At 40.2% G+C, this 18,326-nt stretch overlaps 1 protein-coding gene across 1 annotated transcript; it reads right to left on the reverse strand.

Moving 5' to 3' along the window:
• Nucleotides 1-363: 363 nt before the first annotated feature.
• LOC114645264 (transcription factor Maf-like) lies at nucleotides 364-18,090 on the reverse strand. The gene is made up of 3 exons (XM_028793136.2): nucleotides 17,574-18,090; nucleotides 3,791-4,018; nucleotides 364-1,014 (listed from the first exon to the last, which is right to left on the reverse strand). The coding sequence occupies exons 1-3, from the start codon at nucleotides 18,084-18,086 to the stop codon at nucleotides 841-843; spliced, it is 915 nt and encodes a 304-aa protein (XP_028648969.1). The 5' UTR covers nucleotides 18,087-18,090; the 3' UTR covers nucleotides 364-840.
• Between the last annotated feature and the right edge of the window lie 236 nt (nucleotides 18,091-18,326).

The raw sequence follows: 18,326 nt of genomic DNA on the forward strand, positions 1-18,326 counted from the left end.
CTTCGCTGTAAGGACTGCTGATGCATGCGGTTTTGACCCTCCCCCCCATCATTGGCCATTCTGAACATAGATTATACACTGCGCCCCCTCGCTCATTGAACAATAAGCCTGGCAGTCCCTCCGAATGGGGGGCTTTTGCTCTGTTAAGCTCTCTGTGGATGGCCGAGGGGCACACAGAGGTGAGCTCATTGCCGCCGGACAAAGGCACAACACTTTCCTCCTGCACTATCAGTCTGTGTGCACTGAACCTCTTCAGCCAGCAGGATTCATATTAGTGACAGATTATTCATGGATGTCTGAACACAGGCCTGGCCTTGCTAGAACTCATAAATTTCAATGACATGGAGGCAGGCAAAAAAACCACAAACTTAGCACACTTTAATAACCCTGAAATTGGACCAAGTCGATCTTTGGAGAAGATGTGTTGACATTCTAAAACATTTGATAAAATCAAAACGTTGCCAAAACTTGAAACGTGAGAGAAAGCCGAGAAAAAGCAGATGTTTATCACTGGAAAAACATGGAGAATTAGAAAGTGCGAAGGAGTGAGACTCCTGTCGTGAATGTGAATGGGGATCAACTTTCTTCACTTTTCAGGTTCTCTTCCTTAGCATGTCCGGCATGCGTAACATTGAATTGTATTTGTTCTTAAAAAGCCTGACTGGTGGGCTGAAGGGAAGCCGTTGCTGTGGAACTAGAACCAACACTGCTCCTAGACATTTTTCTCACACGATCTGCCACAGGGATTGAAATCCCCCAGCATTATTACCAATACATAGCTTATGGTTGCATGTCATAATTCCATGACACTCGACTGGTGCCATCAATCTGCATACCCTATCAAAGCTCCTCAGCAAATGAATTCCTGGGATGGGGCTGGTGAGATTCTAGGCATGGAACAAGCAGGGGTCTCTCTCTGTCTTCAAAGCTTTTGGTCAGGAGTTTCTCATAGCGGGACTTGTAGGCATCTCGTTCTTGTAGAATGCGAGTTAGCTCACATTGTAGCTGCTCCATCTGAGGTGGTGAAACATGTACAAGTGAAAGAAACAGAGAAAAACAGAGAAATAAATAATGACTTTAAATGAGAACAGATTATTTCTACACATACAACTGAACAGTCAGAAACTATCAATATGTATCCATCTATTTTCATAACTAGCTTTATCCCAGCGTAATTGAAATGACTGGGCACAGGGACGGATGACAGGTGGCTGCAGAGCACTCCACTTACTGAGACAATCCAGACTCTTCATCTAACCTAAAAACGATGTCTTTGAGATCCACCCCATCCGTCCATTCTCTGCTCCCACTGAATCCAACTATAGGGTTACAGAATGCCACAACCTACCGTTTGAATATGGGATATAATCCATCATCTCTTATTCACTCACTTGCTCACAATACCTCATATTGGGCCACATCTAACACGTTGTCATGATCTGCACTTTGCTTTATATTTTATCAGCCTTTTCCTCTACCTCAAAAATAATGGACATATTGTATCATTCTGATGGGTATTAGAGGTCAAGGAATTAAGTGAATAATAATTTTTTAATTTTAAAGACATCTTATGTCTTCCTGTGGTGCCATTTTGTTTTTATTATGGGTGCTGTTCGTGTTTATTATCAACACTGTTTATTATCTTTGCTATTTGTGATGCAGGATTGTCAGGCTGTTGCTAGAAGTGTGTTATGGATGACGTAATTACCTCAATGCCTGACTGTTCAAGTTTGTTTATAAATCAAAACATAAAACCCTTGCATTCTTATTATTAATGATACCTCTGGTTACTGCTCATTGTCTTTTCTTCGGCTTTGATTTAGATTTTACGTTTTGGCTTAGGCTACGTGAAATGCTCTGATTACTGACCCTCTTCCTACGTTTCTCGATCTCTGGTTTTATCCCATGTCCTGCTCATTGTTGATCTGATTGTTGTCCTCTCGGTTACGACTTTGGCTCACCATTACTAATGGTCCCCATCAAGAGATTACACCTTATGTTAAACTGACGCCACACGGGTGTCCTGACTGCACAAGGTGGCGAGAACCCACATGATATGGGGACAATATGCAATCAGGGAAGCCATGGTTGTGTGGTTACTGCTTATGTGTCTATTGTTTTTGTCTGATAACTTTGCTTTTTATAATAAAATGAGGATTACGTAAATTCGAAATCAGCTACTGACTATTGGTCTGCTGAGAAAATAATTGGCTGTTGCAGACATGTAATCATCTAATGCCATAAACCATGTTAAAAGAATCACCACTGACACAACTCAACCAAATAATCATTTGTTCCAAAAGCTCCCCTCTGGAAAACACTTTCGTTCAATTCAATTAGAATTAAAACTAATAAACACCTAAATAGTTTCTTTCTGAGAGCCGCAACCACAAACCAGTAATTCAGCCTGTCTTCCATGCTTATTTGTGTGTTAATAATTTATAATTCTTTACATTTTTATAGTGCTTTTCTCACTACTCAAAGCGCGTCAGTGAGTGGGGAGCCACTTCAACTACCACTAATGTGTAGCACCCACCTGGATGATGTGACGGCAGCCATTTTTACACCAGTACACTCCCCACACATTAGCTGTTAGGTAGTGAAGTGGTGAAAGAAAAGTAGACAATTAGAGACCGGGGATGATTAGGGGGCCAGAATGACTAGGCCGTAGTGGGCAGTTTAGCCTGGACATCGGATACACCCTACTCTTTACAAAGGATGCCCATGGATCTTTTCTGACCACAGAGAGTTTTAGGTCTCATCTGAAGGACAGCGCCATATTTACAGCACATTGTCCCCATCACTCCACAAGGTAAGCACCCCCTGATGGTCTCACCACCACCTCTGGTTGGGGCCGAACACACTTAGCTTCAGGTGGATGACTTGTTCTGAAGTGCATGTGGTATGGCTGCTGTTCTTAGATAAATGAAGGTGTGAGTGTGTGTATGCATGTGTATGAACATGGGCAGACACTCTATGCTTTCTGTGCACATCTTTATAATTATAATGTATATTGTTTAATTTATACTATTTACATTATTTGTATGTGACATGTTCTATTATGGGCGGCACGGTGGCGCAGTGGGTAGCGCTGCTGCCTCGCAGTTGGGAGACCTGGGGACCTGGGTTCGCTTCCCGGGTCCTCCCTGCGTGGAGTTTGCATGTTCTCCCCGTGTCTGCGTGGGTTTCCTCCGGGCGCTCCGGTTTCCTCCCACAGTCCAAAGACATGCAGGTTAGGTGGATTGGCGATTCTAAATTGGCCCGTGGGTGTGTTTGTGTGTGTCCTGCGGTGGGTTGGCACCCTGCCCAGGATTGGTTCCTGCCTTGTGCCCTGTGTTGGCTGGGATTGGCTCCAGCAGACCCCCGTGACCCTGTGTTCGGATTCAGCGGGTTGGATAATGGATGGATGGATGTTCTATTATAAGCAGATCAAAATCTACCAAGCTAAATTTCTATACATTAAGTACTGGTGAATAAAAATGATTCTGATTTGAACCTGGTTTTCCAGAGCTGTGAGGCTGTACTCTTCCTACTTTATTAATTCAAACGAAAGGAAGTTTTATTAACATAACCTGCATTGCTTAAACATGATCTTCTCCCTTTCACCTTCAATTCGCAAGCGATCTCCAAATTTTTATATAGCTTTCATGGCTGCTCCCTAGCCGGACACTCAATGGACCGATAGTCAGCTGCTCTTCTGAACACTGCTTTGTCCTTCAGCAGTCTAGTATTGAGGATAACACATTCATTCTTGTCACGAACAGCAGAGTTGTTATTTCATTTGTCTTACCTGTTGTGCTAAGTGGCTCTTTTCTGCCTCCAGGACCTGCTTTTGCTGAACACGTTTGTAGCGGCAGGACTGTGCATAGCCACGATTCTTTAGAGTGCGACGTTTCTGTTTCATCCTGACAATCTCATCTTTGCTGAAGCCCCGCAGATGGCGATTTAGCTCCCGGACAGACATGCTCACTAACTGCTCATCTGAAAACTGCTCTTCCAGTCGCAAATCAGGTGTGACCTAAAATCACAGACAGAGGAGAGTTTGAGAACATCAAGCCTGTCTGACAAATCTGTAGATCTGCTGATAACTTTCCACAGAAAATGTGGACCAATGTGGATTCAAACAAATATTAGGGCCCTCTATCAACAGTATGTGAGATCTGGCCAGCATGCATATGTAACAGACATGTAAGCCACAGTTTGAACAATACGGACCTGATTCCTTTGAAGATGTGCAGTAAGTTACTCTTGCATGAACCATTTACTTTACTTTTTTTCTCAGACTACAAGCATTCAGCTCTGTAGTAAAGCATAAGAAAGATAAGAGGGAATGGGAATGAGACATGGGATGAAACCCGAGTAAAGTCAGAAAAAAACACAATGTACTATAATTGAAGAGTATTTTGAAAAGAAGCAAATACATACCAAAAATGGGACCAAAGAAAAGAATACACAGAAAAACATTTTATTTGATGAACAACTAAATGCAAGGAATGAATAAACACCTGCGGCCTCATGTATAAACGGTGCGTACGCACAAAGATGTTGTGTAAGAATGTTTCCATATTCAAATTGTGATGTATAAAATCTAAACTTGGCGTAAAGCCATGTACATTTCCATGTTAGCTCATACCCTGGCGTACGCAAGTTCTCCGCTCAGTTTTGCAGACTGGCGGCACCCAGCGTCAAAGCAGTGCTACTGTTCCTGTGTGGTTATCCTTTCTTTTTTAGATCCACATCCCTGACACGGCTTTATAAATACACTGAAATTAACCACATATTGTTTATTAGTTTAATGCATCTGATTGTAATTAACCTGTAACAATATAATGGTCCACAGACTGGTCAAACTATTCCAAATACCATAACTGCTTAGCGTTGTTACTCTCACTGCACCACTCAGAATACTTATATCACTGTATCTGAGTGTGAATCACAGCTGTACAGCAGCTGATCGGAAACAGAATTATTGGTATACAGCATCAAGCACGGACTACCTCAGCCATTCGCTATTTGAACTGCTCTCACACAACAAACACTTCAGAGCCTTTCCTGTACGGACCTCGCGGTTCAGAAACAGTTTCATCCCAAGAACTATAAACGCACTCAATCAGTCCATCAAGTACTCCTTGTAGAACTGTTTGTACTTATAAGTACAATTACCTCACTGTAAACTTGCGATACAGTTATAATATTGCACAACCTGAGTCACTTTATAAAGTGCGTATTTACATATGATGATGATAACATTTTTAAGATGAAATGCAGCAAAATATGTTTATTATATTATACAGATAAAACTTTAACTTTAACTACAAGGTGCCGCAGCGCTAGCGAGGAGCTGGAGCTTCGTTCACGGTTTGTTCGTGCCTCGCGCTGTATTCTTGCTGTGGCCGGCATGACACTGGAAGGATAGATGGATAGAATAATTAAACAATACTAAGATATTTCAATGTTCCTTAAAAGTTTTGAAGAATCAGTGTTCTAAGCTTACAGATGGCTTAACGTCTATTACAGAGCTGATTGTGTGGCGATTGGGTATTTGGAGAAAGAAAAGTAAGGACAGGAATTGGAGGTTAGTACGTTTGAAAGAGACTTCTGTAGTAAATTATTTCATCGATGGTCGTGCATGGCGCAGCAAGCATCTTGCGTGAGACATGAACAATCACTGCGCCACCGTGTTCTCATGTTTAATGACATGCTTTAACTCCTATCATCATGAAAATGATATCACGTATACTTCTCAGTATTTTAATTATTCAGAAAGCTGTAATATCACGAATGTAATGGATTCTTTGTCCTGTCGGAAGAAGAGAAAGCCCGGAAGCACGTAGTGATTCACACACATAGAAGATCAAATACAAAACAAAGCATTTAACATGCTACTTTAGTTATGATGGGACTTGGGAAACTAGTAAATTAAACGATTTTCAGATGAAGTTTATGATGTTCTACTTTAATGACAACATAAACTACGTGATTAAAGTGGAAAATTCAAGATTAAAGTTGACATTTCGTGCTTTTTTCACACTGTGTGCCATTTTTTTTCTCTGTACCCTAATAAGCTTTCATATGACACTCAGATGGTGGGCTACGACTCCCCTTTTCACTGCAACTTTGATATCTGACAACTTCTTGAGCTTTTGAGTTTCTCTGACACGCTATGTGACTCGATCAACTACCTTTTGTTGTTTATACCACTGTTTAAACCAACAAATAGTACGTTTTTCTTTGCCTCCACTTGGTATTCACTGAAATTCTTCTATTTTCCCCCGTGCTTTTGCCATTGTCTTTTCACAGAAGGCTGAGCTTAAGCGCTATTTATATTGATTTACATATTCAAAGAGGCATAATTCTGGGAGGAATTGGGGTGGGACAGCAGGCACGTGCGTTAATTTTCATGCTGACCAAGATTTATGAAGCGGAAGAACGTGGAAGCTGGTGTTTGCACAGATTTATGCTTATGTCATGTTATAGTGCGAATTATACGCACAGGGTTATGCATGAGGCCCCTGGTGTATACAAGCTACAGAATAAACAACACCTGATGGCCGTATGGACCTGCCTATGCAGGGGTCAGTTCCCCTCTGCTAGATGAGCAGGCTAACTCCCTTGCTCAATCAAAATCCTCTTTCCTTCTCACCTCTCAACCCTGGCCTCTCCTCCTCCAACCAGTGGAGCCACTGCCTCATCTCACCTCTTGACTCTAAACCCAATGGCCCTGTGGGTTTGAGGTATTGTTAAATCTTCCACTTACAGTTTCAAATTTGTTTATATGAAAAGAAAGTTTATAATGTGTGCTCTAAATAAAATTGCTATTTAGACATAAATCTTGAGGTATGTTAAAGACCAAAGCTAAAAAGACTGTCAAGTACAAGGTCAAAAAACAGAAACAAAGGACCAAAGACAGAGAAATCAATAGCAAAATGCAGAGACAGACCTTTTAGAGGAATCCAAACAGTCCAGCATGTTGCTTCTTGACTACACTTAGGTTTTTATATCATCGTGCTAGTGATGTGACTATAAAGCCACGCCCCCCAACAACTACCATGACAACAGTAGCACAACACGGCAGTGTCTGTGCCAAAACAAGATGGGGTCATAGTAAAGCATGAATAACTTAAACTACCTTATATATTTATCAAATAGTGATGACTTCAAGAATGTTGTCTCCATGTTTTAAAAATCCCAGGAATATCCATAAAAGTCTGAGGAAATATCTGTTTCAGGAGAAACAGATTTCTGAAATAAGGCAAAGCACAACATGTGGCAGATCACATCATCAAAAGGGCTCTATGAACCAAAAAGGGCAGGAACATGACAGACTGGCAGTGCAGTGAGATCATCCAGAAACCTTCCAGTTAGGGATCAAAATGTGACCAGATAGAAATCCACACTTTTACAAGTTCTATTCAATTCTATTCAGTTTATTTTTATATAGCAATCTTCACCGAGTGTAGACTCAGAGCACTGTAACAAGTTCTCAGGTAAATGCAATTACAGACTTTACAAATGACTATTTACAAACAGCAATGAGTACTCATAAAGACAAAAAATTATTTAAACACACAGGAAGAAAAAAAGAGTTCCAGACTGATCATCATAAATGGAATCTAACAACATCTATCCATTACATTAATTGTAGAACTGTGGCCAGCTGACAACATAGGAGAGAAAAGCGAAAACTTCAGTCAGCAGAACACTGGAAAAAGTAAACATCTGTAGGGGTCCGCAATGAGTTACAGCACAAAGTCAGACACAGTCACAGTTCTGGAGACCTCAGCCAACTGGCTGCCTACTGACTCCTGGACACCCTACTGTGCTGAGCCTCCCTTCTTTCTGTCCGTTGATTCCAAAGGTCACAACATTTGACAAGGATAAAGAATACTGTGAGTAAAGATCCCATCCTTGAAATACGACTGACTTCATCACATATATTGTTATTCCACAGAATCATCTAAAGGCAAAATAGCGAAAACTTTTTAATTCAATTTATTCCAGGTGCTGATTGCTTTACTTTCCACGGAATGAGAGTGTGCTGTGTGTATGCTTAAGTAACATGGGGATCACTGTGAGAGCAGTGACCCCCAAAAGTGTGGTTAGACTGGCAAGGGCTAAAAAAAATTTTCAAAAAAGAGAAAGCAAAAATGAACTGGGCACCCAGATGAAGAGCTGAACATTTTATCCTGAAACAGAGCCAAAGTCAGAACAACGTAACAAACCTCTTTTACTTGTATTTTACAGCTAAGCTACTAAGGACCTCATAATTGAGTCTTTATTCACAGTGAGATAACTCCATGCGTAAATGCCAGTGCGTACACGCATAATGGATCATTGATGTGATGGAACTGATCAGGTGATTTACCTGATGGTGTTACATAAATGCAAAAGTGACAACATTGAAAAACATAAAAAATAACACGTAGCACAAAATAAATAACAAAAGGGGCCCAGAAGAACATGTATAAAATTAAAAAAAATAATAATAATGAAAAACAAACATAATCACAATATGACAAGCAAATGGTGAAGCGAGGAGGAGCTGATTGAGGCAGATGGAGTGGAGCAGACCCCCTAAGAGTGATCTGCACTGTGTATCTGAGGCCATTCTTCTGTTACTCCTACTGTATCTACTGTACCTATGTCTTTGTACTTCATCTTATTGACTTTTTGCCTGTATAGACAACTATGGTCGTGAGGACTATACTGTGGCACAAGAACTTTACTATGCCGTGTATGTGACAATAAAGACTGCTGTCACTGTCCTGCTCCACTGACAGACTGAGGAGATCGTTCCTCCCCCACACTATGCGACTCTTCAATTCCACCCGGGGGTGTAAACGTTAACATTATTCAAAGTTATTGTCTGTTTTTACCTGCATTTTTATTACTCTTTAATATTGTTTTTTGTATCAGTATGCTGCTGCTGGAGTATGTGAATTTCCCCTTGGGATTAATAAAGTATCTATCTATCTATCTATCTATCTATCTATCTATCTATCTATCTATCTATCTATCTATCTATCTATCTATCTATCTATCTATCTATCTATCTATCTATCTATCTATCTATCTATCTATCTATCTATCTATCTATCTATCTATCTATCTATCTATCTATCTATCTATCAAAAGGTAAAGGCAGCAGCTGCCACCACCATGCTTGTTAAGAGAACCCTACAGTGTGTACCAAAATCCCCTCCTGTTGAGACTATGAACACCATTTTCTTAATCTTATATAAATGTTTATTTTACATGATAATGATTTTCACCAAATTCGCACATGCATATGTAGTCACAACCTTCCTCCTATCCTTCATGATCTGCTAACTTTGATGCTAATCCTCATCATTCATGACAATGTGTGCGGGAACAACTGTGTTGTTACATAAACTGGATTAAAACGGTTTATTTCCATCGAGTCTTCTAAATCAGTTTGGTTCTTTAGTTGTACCAAATGTTAATTCTTTTTTTTTTTTTTTATATTTTTATTTTATTAATTTTCATTGTAATCATTCCATACAAACAGATCCATTTATAACCCAACAAATTTGAAAACAAATCAAACCCCATCCCTGAGAAGGAGAGCTTAGCTAAAGGAAAATTTCTTTAAGCTTTTTAATAAGGCAACATTAGACAAATGTTAATTCTAAGTACTTTTTTTGCGTTTCTTCTATACATGCCATATGTCAGGAGGTGGTAATGCTGAGCCAGCTACCTACTGTATAGCTTATCTTTATTGACTGGATTTCTTAAAGTCAGTGTGGCTGAATGCTAATAAACTGAGAAACTCTGCTGTATGGAATTAGGGAGGCCATTAGAAAAGCCGTGATGAGGAAAGGCCAATCAGCCCAATGAGTTTGTCTATCCTGTTCATCTAGATTGTCTAAAATAATGTCAAGTTGACGTTGCCACTCTACTTGGTAATTTATTCAATGTGTCGGTTGCAGTTTGTGTGAAGAGAAACTTTACAATATTTGTGTGAAATCTGCCCAACCATGTGCCGATGTTCTTGTCACAAAATGTATTTGAAAGTAACACCTGGGATCCACTGTACCAATTCCTTCCATAATTTTAAACACTTCAATCATGTCATGACTAATTTCCTTTTGCTCCTATTGCTGTTTCCTTTGTTTGAAATTTCCTGACTAGATCTTTTTCTTTTGGGGTTCATATCCCTAACTAACACTTGCACCCAAATATTGTGTGGGTATTTCAATGTATATTGACAATATTTGAAAGAAATCAATTTCGGTAGCTGGAAAGCTCCTGTAAGGTCCTTTTTCCTTTTTTTGCCGCCATGGTTCACAATCCAGTTTAGGACTGTGGGGGCTGGAGCTGGGGGTACTAGGATGTATCCAGCTGTGGACAGGGTACCAGTCCATTACAGGACACTCACACTCATACTGGGCCTTTCAGAGTCGCCAGTTAACCTAATATGCTTATCTTGGGGAAGTGGGAGGAAAACCAAGTTAGGGAGTTGAAACCCAACCAGACATGGGAAAAACTTATAAAATGAAAATAGACTGAAAGTGAAAATAAAAAAATAACGTTAGATAGAAGAAGAAATTGAAAATAGGTGGCATAAGCACCTAACACACAAAATGTCACATACACCACAGGGTACAGCAACCATTTTAAATAAGACAACGTACCCCAAAGGGCGATTTGTCCATTATTCTAAAGACCTCAATATGGCTGGCTCACAAAGTGACACAGGAGGCCATGAAGGAGTGGGCAGACAGTTTAATGAGGCCCATGGTGGGCGCAGTCTTTGGTTTCATTGTGTTTACTCCTCTCTATTTGCTCCATTCCCTGGATGCCTTACCTTCCTCAATAAAGCCGCTTGTGTGGAGCTCTGGAAGAAGTCAGCGTGCTATTCTGAGTACCGGACCAGCTCAAGAGCACCCCAAGCAGTCATAACACATTAAAGAAATGTTACCATTTCAACTTTTCAAAGCAGCCTATTTACTACCTTACCCAACATACGGTATTTTCAGAGTTTTGTAAAGTGAATTGAAAGTAAAAAACTGTTAGTTCCTTTAGGGGCTTTCAAATTCTACAATCAGAAAAAAGCCACAAAAGTTAATGAGGCAGCGCCGCTCTGTACGTGTGACTTCAACTAGGACAAATGCTCAGATAATACAGTCAAAAGAAAGCTTCTAGTAGATGAATCCACTGCAGTAAGTCATTGTTCTCTTCGCACTGACTGAATGAGGGCTTGCCGTGGTGATTTTTCTAAAACCATTTTTAATGTTACTGAAACAGATGATGAGTCAGCAAATGCTTTAACAGGTCCTGCTTCTGTAACGTTGAAATTATATGACAAAACTAACATGAGATTTTTTTTTCCAATAAAGTGATTTTTTTACCATTCACCTTTATGTGAAAGAGACACTGTGGTTAGCATTCGCACTGCACAACTCCAGAGTCTCGGGTTCAAATCCTAGTGTGCTACCTGTCAGTGCAGAGTTTACATGTTCTCCCCATGTCTGTGTGGGATTTTTCTAGATGCTCTGGTTTACTTTCCACATCCCAAAGGCAGTAATGGACTTGTGTGCCCAGTCTGCCATTAGTTCCTGCCTTGTACTCAGTGCTGCTGGGATGGGCTATTGCCCCAGGGACCCTGAAATGGACAGAGTGAAAGTAAAACAATGCATGGAAGGATATATCTTTATGAAAATGTGTTGCTGCTGTCTTCATTTACACCATGACACGTTGTTTCTGACTATCCACATTTTAATATGGATTAAATATTTTCATTGATCAATTCACCAGGAGAGCAGTGAGGGCAACAATGGCAAAACAGCTTTTAATGTTACCAAGCGAGTGCACTTGATTGGGTGCCCATATGTGTTTCCTTGCAGCAGCACTGGATTTTCATAGACACTCATGAAGAAATGCACAAACAGTCGCAAATATCAAAGATCATAATCATAACATTCTTAAACCCACTTTATCCAATTCAGTTAATCTCTTTGGGCCTCTAAAGGTAACCTACCATCATTTCCCAACTTCTTTCTGGACATTACAAGCAAATTTAACTCGAGGAAGGTTCTTACTTCTAAGCGAGTTCTGGCTATTAAAACCATTAGATCTGCTCTTCAGAAAAGGTCATCCACCTGAAACAAAGCACATTTGGGCCTGGCCAGTACTTAGATGGGCCATCATCTAGCAGCTTGAACTGCTACTGGAAGAGGTGTTGGTGAAGCCAGTACAGCACACTTACCCTGTGGTCTGTGTGTGGATCCCAGTGCAATGACGAGAACACTGTGCTATAAAAATGGTGGCGTCATTTGGATGAGATGTAAAACGGAGTTCCTGGCTATCTGTGGTCATAGAAGAACATTGGGAATCTTTTGAAAAGAGTAGGGTGCCCCACAATGTCTGGACTAAATACAATACAATACAATACAATACAGTTTATTTTTGTATAGCCAAATATCACACAGGAAGTGCTGCAATGGGCTTTAACAGGCCCTGCCACTTGACAGCCCCCTAGCCTTGACTCTCTAAGAAGACAAGGAAAAACTCCCAAAAAAAACTTAAATAGTCCACCATGGCCTTGTCTATTCTAGCCTCCTAATCATTCCCTATGTCTTATTGGCTAACTGTCCCTGTTACCCCTTCACCGCCTAATAACTAATGTGTGGTGAGCATACTGGGGCAAGAATGGCTGCCATCACATAATCCAGGTGAACGCTACACATTGGTGGTGGTTGGAGTGGCTTATCACTGTCTATGTAAAGCACTTGGAGTTTCTAGAAAATCTCCATATAAATGTAATTAATTAGCGTTATTGCACAACGTAATGGATGTAGGTGATTAACATTAATATAATGGCACAGCAGACAGAAGAGTGGGATGGCTGGGCTACTGTTCAGCTGCTTTCTGTGTGCAGTTTGTATGGTCTCCTAGGGTGCTACCCGTGTTCACCAGGTTTCTCACACACTTCCAAAGACTGGCATTTAGGTGGATGGCTAAAACTAGAGTGGTGAGTGAGAAGGAGCAGGTTCAGTCAGGAGAGAGTTTGGCTTCTGCTGGTCATCACTGCTGTGATTACTGTGTACTGCAAGAAGACGTTTAGGAAGTGGATGGATTGTTACTTATTAGGAGCTTCATTGTGTGTTTTGCCTTAAAGCCTCACCCTCAACCACCTGATGGGAAGCATGAAGATAATGATGATAACAATGCAGTAGCAAATCATGTATTCTGTATGGTAAATATATATTAGAAACAACAATACATGGGTTCAAGTTTATCAAATGAAGGAAAGATGAGAAACAACATTTTAACTGAAATGATAACATTTGTAGTCCTATGTCATCATTAACAGTTGTTTCTAAAAACATGCTGGTACTCTGTGAAAAAAGTAATGTCAAGAAAAAACAAAGACGCAGCATCAACAGAAATCTCCTGCAGTGGCACATCACTGTAGCCCATGGTGTGCAGGTGGCACTCAATAATAGCAACGTTAATTCTAATGTTCTGTGAAAAGAAAAACTCAAGCCATGTCAGAGCAGGGCGGCGGTAGCCATTCAAAGTCACTCTGCATACTTCCCTATCAACCAAGAAATCCAGGTTTGATTCTGTTCATTATATTTATTTATTTATTTTTAATCAAGGATTTCCCCCATGCTATTTTTGTGATGACCCCAAAAAATATTTTCTCTGGAGTTATTTATTACAGTCAGAATCTCTCATCTTTACACCAGCACTGCAACATTTGAAGCTGCCCAAGTCAGGTTTCTGATATATCACTCTTTGCCTTTCCCCATCGGGGTGGCACAGGCAGCTTTGGTTTGGAGCGAGTGCTTGGCGTAATGAAATGCGATTACCAATTGTCTTTATTCTCAACACAATCATTTATTCTCACTTTATATTTAATAGTTGGGCAAAGCCAGGAAAGAGGGCTAAGGTTTGAAAACAGCAAGTAAACTACAGCAGTGTGATCTACCAACATAGATGTAGAACCATGCAGGTTGTAATGGTGGTGGCCTTTCCATCAAGAAATCGAGGTCTGACTCCCACAAATTACATTTGATTGTTTTTCTTTAATCAAACATTTCCCTCACTATTTTTGTCATGAACCCAAGCCACATTGTCTCTGGAATTACTTCTTGAAAGCTGGGATTCGTATGCAATGTTTTTGGGTTTTAATTCTGGTACAAAGACTCTTCTCAATACTAACAATAGCTATACACTAAATGCTTCAAGTTTAAGGGTAATAAAGTTTGGTGATATATAATTGGTAGCTACTTTTTAGCGTCTACTTTCTCACTCTGTTAATGTTAGATAATTGAACTTTAGGAGCTTTTTTCTTTTTTTAGCACACGTCTACCTAAACTGAAGTAACGTGTAAATCACATACGATAAATTGAAAACCATGTCCGAGTCTAAAACATAGAACAAGCCTACTAGGTGACGACAAAGGGGAAACATCAGGACTTTTTGAGGCCACCCCCTTCTCCAGATCTAGTGCTGTAAAAGTGGACAGACATGACCTTGACCAAAAATGATGAAAAAGAACCACAATGCAAGCTGACAGTTAGCCAGAGGCTGAGAAGTGGACAGATGCTACGAAGGAGACTCTTGACGTACAAAGGACTGATAATCAGTCTTACCAAGACCATCAGTGGCAACCCTGATAAGGATGATGTTTTCAGTGGGTTAGGCAGGCCTGCTCAGGGTAAACTGACATCAAGAAAGCACAGCAGAGGATTTTTTTAGGCAACTACAAAACAAAAGTAAACCAACAGCTTCTTCACATCCAAAGTGTTTTGACAACCCCCATCTCAGTTTGGTATGAGAGCTTGGATGATTATTCAAAAAGCTAAATGGAAGGCATTGTGTCCAAAGCTACAAAAGCAGCTGGCTGGGAACTCCCAATCTTCCTATTCCTTTACCTAAGCTGTACCACTAAAACCACCTCAGACCCCTCTCACCCAGTCCATAACTTCTTTGAGTTCTTTTCTATCTAGAAAACATTTCAGATCCGTTCTCTAGGAATGCTCACTCCAAACTTAGCTCATCCCCCAAACCCCAGACCACCACTGCCATACAATTTTTGAGTTCACATTAAAATCTGAGTATAATTTTACTAGAGGAGATGCCCAACTGTTGCTTGGGTCAGAAAAAAGTGAAACAGTGCCCATTTATTATTTAGCAATGAATGTGTTATTAGAATATTGTTCAAAAGTCAAACTGCCATTATTAACAAATAATGGATTAAGAGTACCTTATGATACATGTTTTCATTTCGCCATTAGGAGTGAGAACATATAAATTCTTACCTGATCCTTCTCAGGAAGAAATAGCTGGCCGTGTGAACAGCACGGTTGTTTCAGGAAAACTCCATTAACTTTTTTTAAGTGATTGTCCTTGTGCTTTATTTTTGGACATCGAAATTGCAAGGCATACTGGAAAGTGAAGTCGTTTGAATTCGAAAGGGAGTTCATTGGAAATCACAGGTATACGTGGAATAAAAACATCCTCTCCCTTTTCTGATTACGTGTGGATGACGTGACAGTGTTGCCATATTTGTCACAACCTTGATACCTAATTTTTTTTTTCTGAATTAAGATAGAATTTACTGTTTTAGGGTTTTCCTTAATATTTTGATATCATGTTCAGTCATTTTAACTTCTTTTTATTAATCACCTAAACTGTAGCTTTTGGATATTTACTCTTCCTCTCACTTGATGATTGTGTCATGACGAACATCACGACAGACAAACTTTCTTGCTTTTTAATTAGATAACTAAGCTGCTACAGGTAAAGTTGCTGTTACATGTGTATGTGATGATGTCAGTTTGTCTTTTGCCCTGTTTAGATTTGCATGCATTTGTTGTATCTAGGACATATTTGTATACTTGCTGAACCAAAAGGAAATGTCACGAACTAGTGTTGTGTTGAAATAAAGAATTTATCTGTCTATCAACTTTATAAAATCCCTTTGTAATTATAGTACCTTTTCACATCTATTGACTTGTTATGGTGCTTTTATAATTAGAGTGCCCTTTCATAAATATCTATCTGAGTATCTTTCATATCTTTCTGTTTATAGATTCTTTCATGTCTACAGTATCTGCCTGTGAATCTACAGTATCTAATAAAGTGCCGATCTGTCCATCTGTCTGTCTATTATAGTTTCCTTCACATTCTCACAATTTATCTGCCTATACAGTACCTGGCAAATATCAATCTATCAGTCTCTCTGGTATAGTGCCTTTCACATCTATCGCTTATTCTTATTTGTGAATTTTGAATTATTTTGTCAATAAAAAGAGAGCATGGGAAATTAAAGCAGAATCCAACTGCCTAGACAGTTGGTACTGAGCATTTTCCTGTAATAATGTGCATAATTTCATAAACAAGTAAGTCAGAGTGGCACCTTGCTTGCGAGCAAACTGAGCAGAGTCAAAAATGAATGTGTTACTAGTTGCTCTTCCCTCAGAGTTAATGGCTGTTTAGAAACATAAGGTCAACGCCATCTTTATGTTAACACCATGTACACTTTTTCACCCTGTTTAGATTCACTAGCTTACCTTTTCTTTCAGATGTTGCAATATTGGAGCAGCCAGTGAAACCTACATGTACACAAGGAGAATGTGCAAACTCTACCCAGATAGTGAGCAGGCAGGGAAGGTCTAAATAACTGTGAGATGACCATTGTGTCACCATGTCAGCCCAGAATGTTTTTTTAATTTTTTATTTTTGAGCAAAAGTGTAAGTATCTGATAAATGTTTGTATTTCATTTCAGTTCAACTGGATTAACCAGTGAATAAAAAATGGAAGGGCAATGTTTCATGGGTAGCATGGTGGCACTTTGGTTAGCACTGCAGCCTCAAAGATCTAAAATTGTGGGTTTAAATCTTGTGTTCTTGTTGTCTCTGTGGAGCCTGCATGTTCTCCCAATGCTTTTATGGGTTTCCACCAGTTCTGTACTTTACTTCCCACATCCCTAAAGCCATGTTAAGTAGTTTAGCTGGTAATTTTGAATTGGCCTTTTATGGGTGTGTGTGAGATGACATCCAAGTCCGATTTCTGCCTGTGCTCTCAGGGTGGGTTTGTGACTCTGAATTATTTTAAGTGGTCTTGCAAATGTTATTGTACATTATGTTCTGTTATGTATCATGGACAGGTGAAGCATCCTGGGAAGAGAACAAGTGTCAATGATATTTGTACTATAGGGGCACACGGAAAATAAAGCTTTGAACATGAACGTGGTCAAATGACATTTAAGTGCTATGTCCAGATTTGTGTGAGGCTGGAGCCTGTCCTGGTCCTAATTTTAAAGCATGGCAGTAAGGGTGAGGAGGCTACGGCCACACTGATCCATTGTGTGCCTTGAACAAGTCCTGCACCGGCTCACTGACTGTGTGGAGTTTTCCTGATCTCAACAGTGTTTGTATGGCTATTCTTCTCACATCCTCAAAGATGTGCAAGTAAGCTTAGCTGGCAATACTGAATTGGGCCAGCGTGAATTTGCGCCCTGTGATGCAAGACTATTTCCAGGCAGAATAGTAAGAACGCCCAAAGATAATTTCCCAGGATGGCAGACTTTACTCACCATCTGACTGTGTTGCTGGCTATCCAATTCTTCAGCTGTCAAAGTGAAGCTTTGGTTCGGTAAAGGTCCTCCGGTAGACTGATGGCTATGGTGGTGCTGAGGAGTACGCCCAAACACTCCACTTCTGAAACTGGACTCGAGGCCCTGAAGCTGTGCTGTGTTGATTAGAACCTCGACTGCATCCTCGGCGCTCATCCCGATGCTGTCATGACCCATCTGCTGCTGCAAAGTCGCCATCCAATAGACATCCTCCAATGAAGCCTTTGGATCCACACCAGCAAAGCCAGAAGGATCATTGAAACTTGGCGACTGAGGCACCGAGCTACAAGGTGTTGATGTCAAGGAACCCCCGGTTGGCACACAAGCAGAGGCCTGGTACAGATGATTAGTGGTGGGATCCCTGTTTTCTAAAGGCTCTCTCTTAATATCAAACTTCATGAGGTCAAAGTCATTCACATATTCCATTGCCAGCGGGCTACTGGGAAGGTCTGGGAGGTGCAGGGTACATGCCATTATGACAAGAGAATGCTAAAGAAGCTGCAGTCACAGAAGTTGGAAAGAGAAAGAAAGGAAAGAAGAATAGTTTAGAAAAAAGGAGAGTGAAGAGGGAATACTTAAACAATCATTTGAAACAGTGGGGGGTTACATAAACAAATACTCAAATACATATAAATGAATATCCTAATATGTCCAAATATTAATAGTTGTAACGAAAAGAGAGAAAACCTTCCAGTCCATCCAACCCCTCTTTAA

This window comes from Erpetoichthys calabaricus, chromosome 2, assembly GCF_900747795.2.
Source record: "Erpetoichthys calabaricus chromosome 2, fErpCal1.3, whole genome shotgun sequence".
Classification (NCBI taxonomy): domain Eukaryota; kingdom Metazoa; phylum Chordata; class Cladistia; order Polypteriformes; family Polypteridae; genus Erpetoichthys; species Erpetoichthys calabaricus.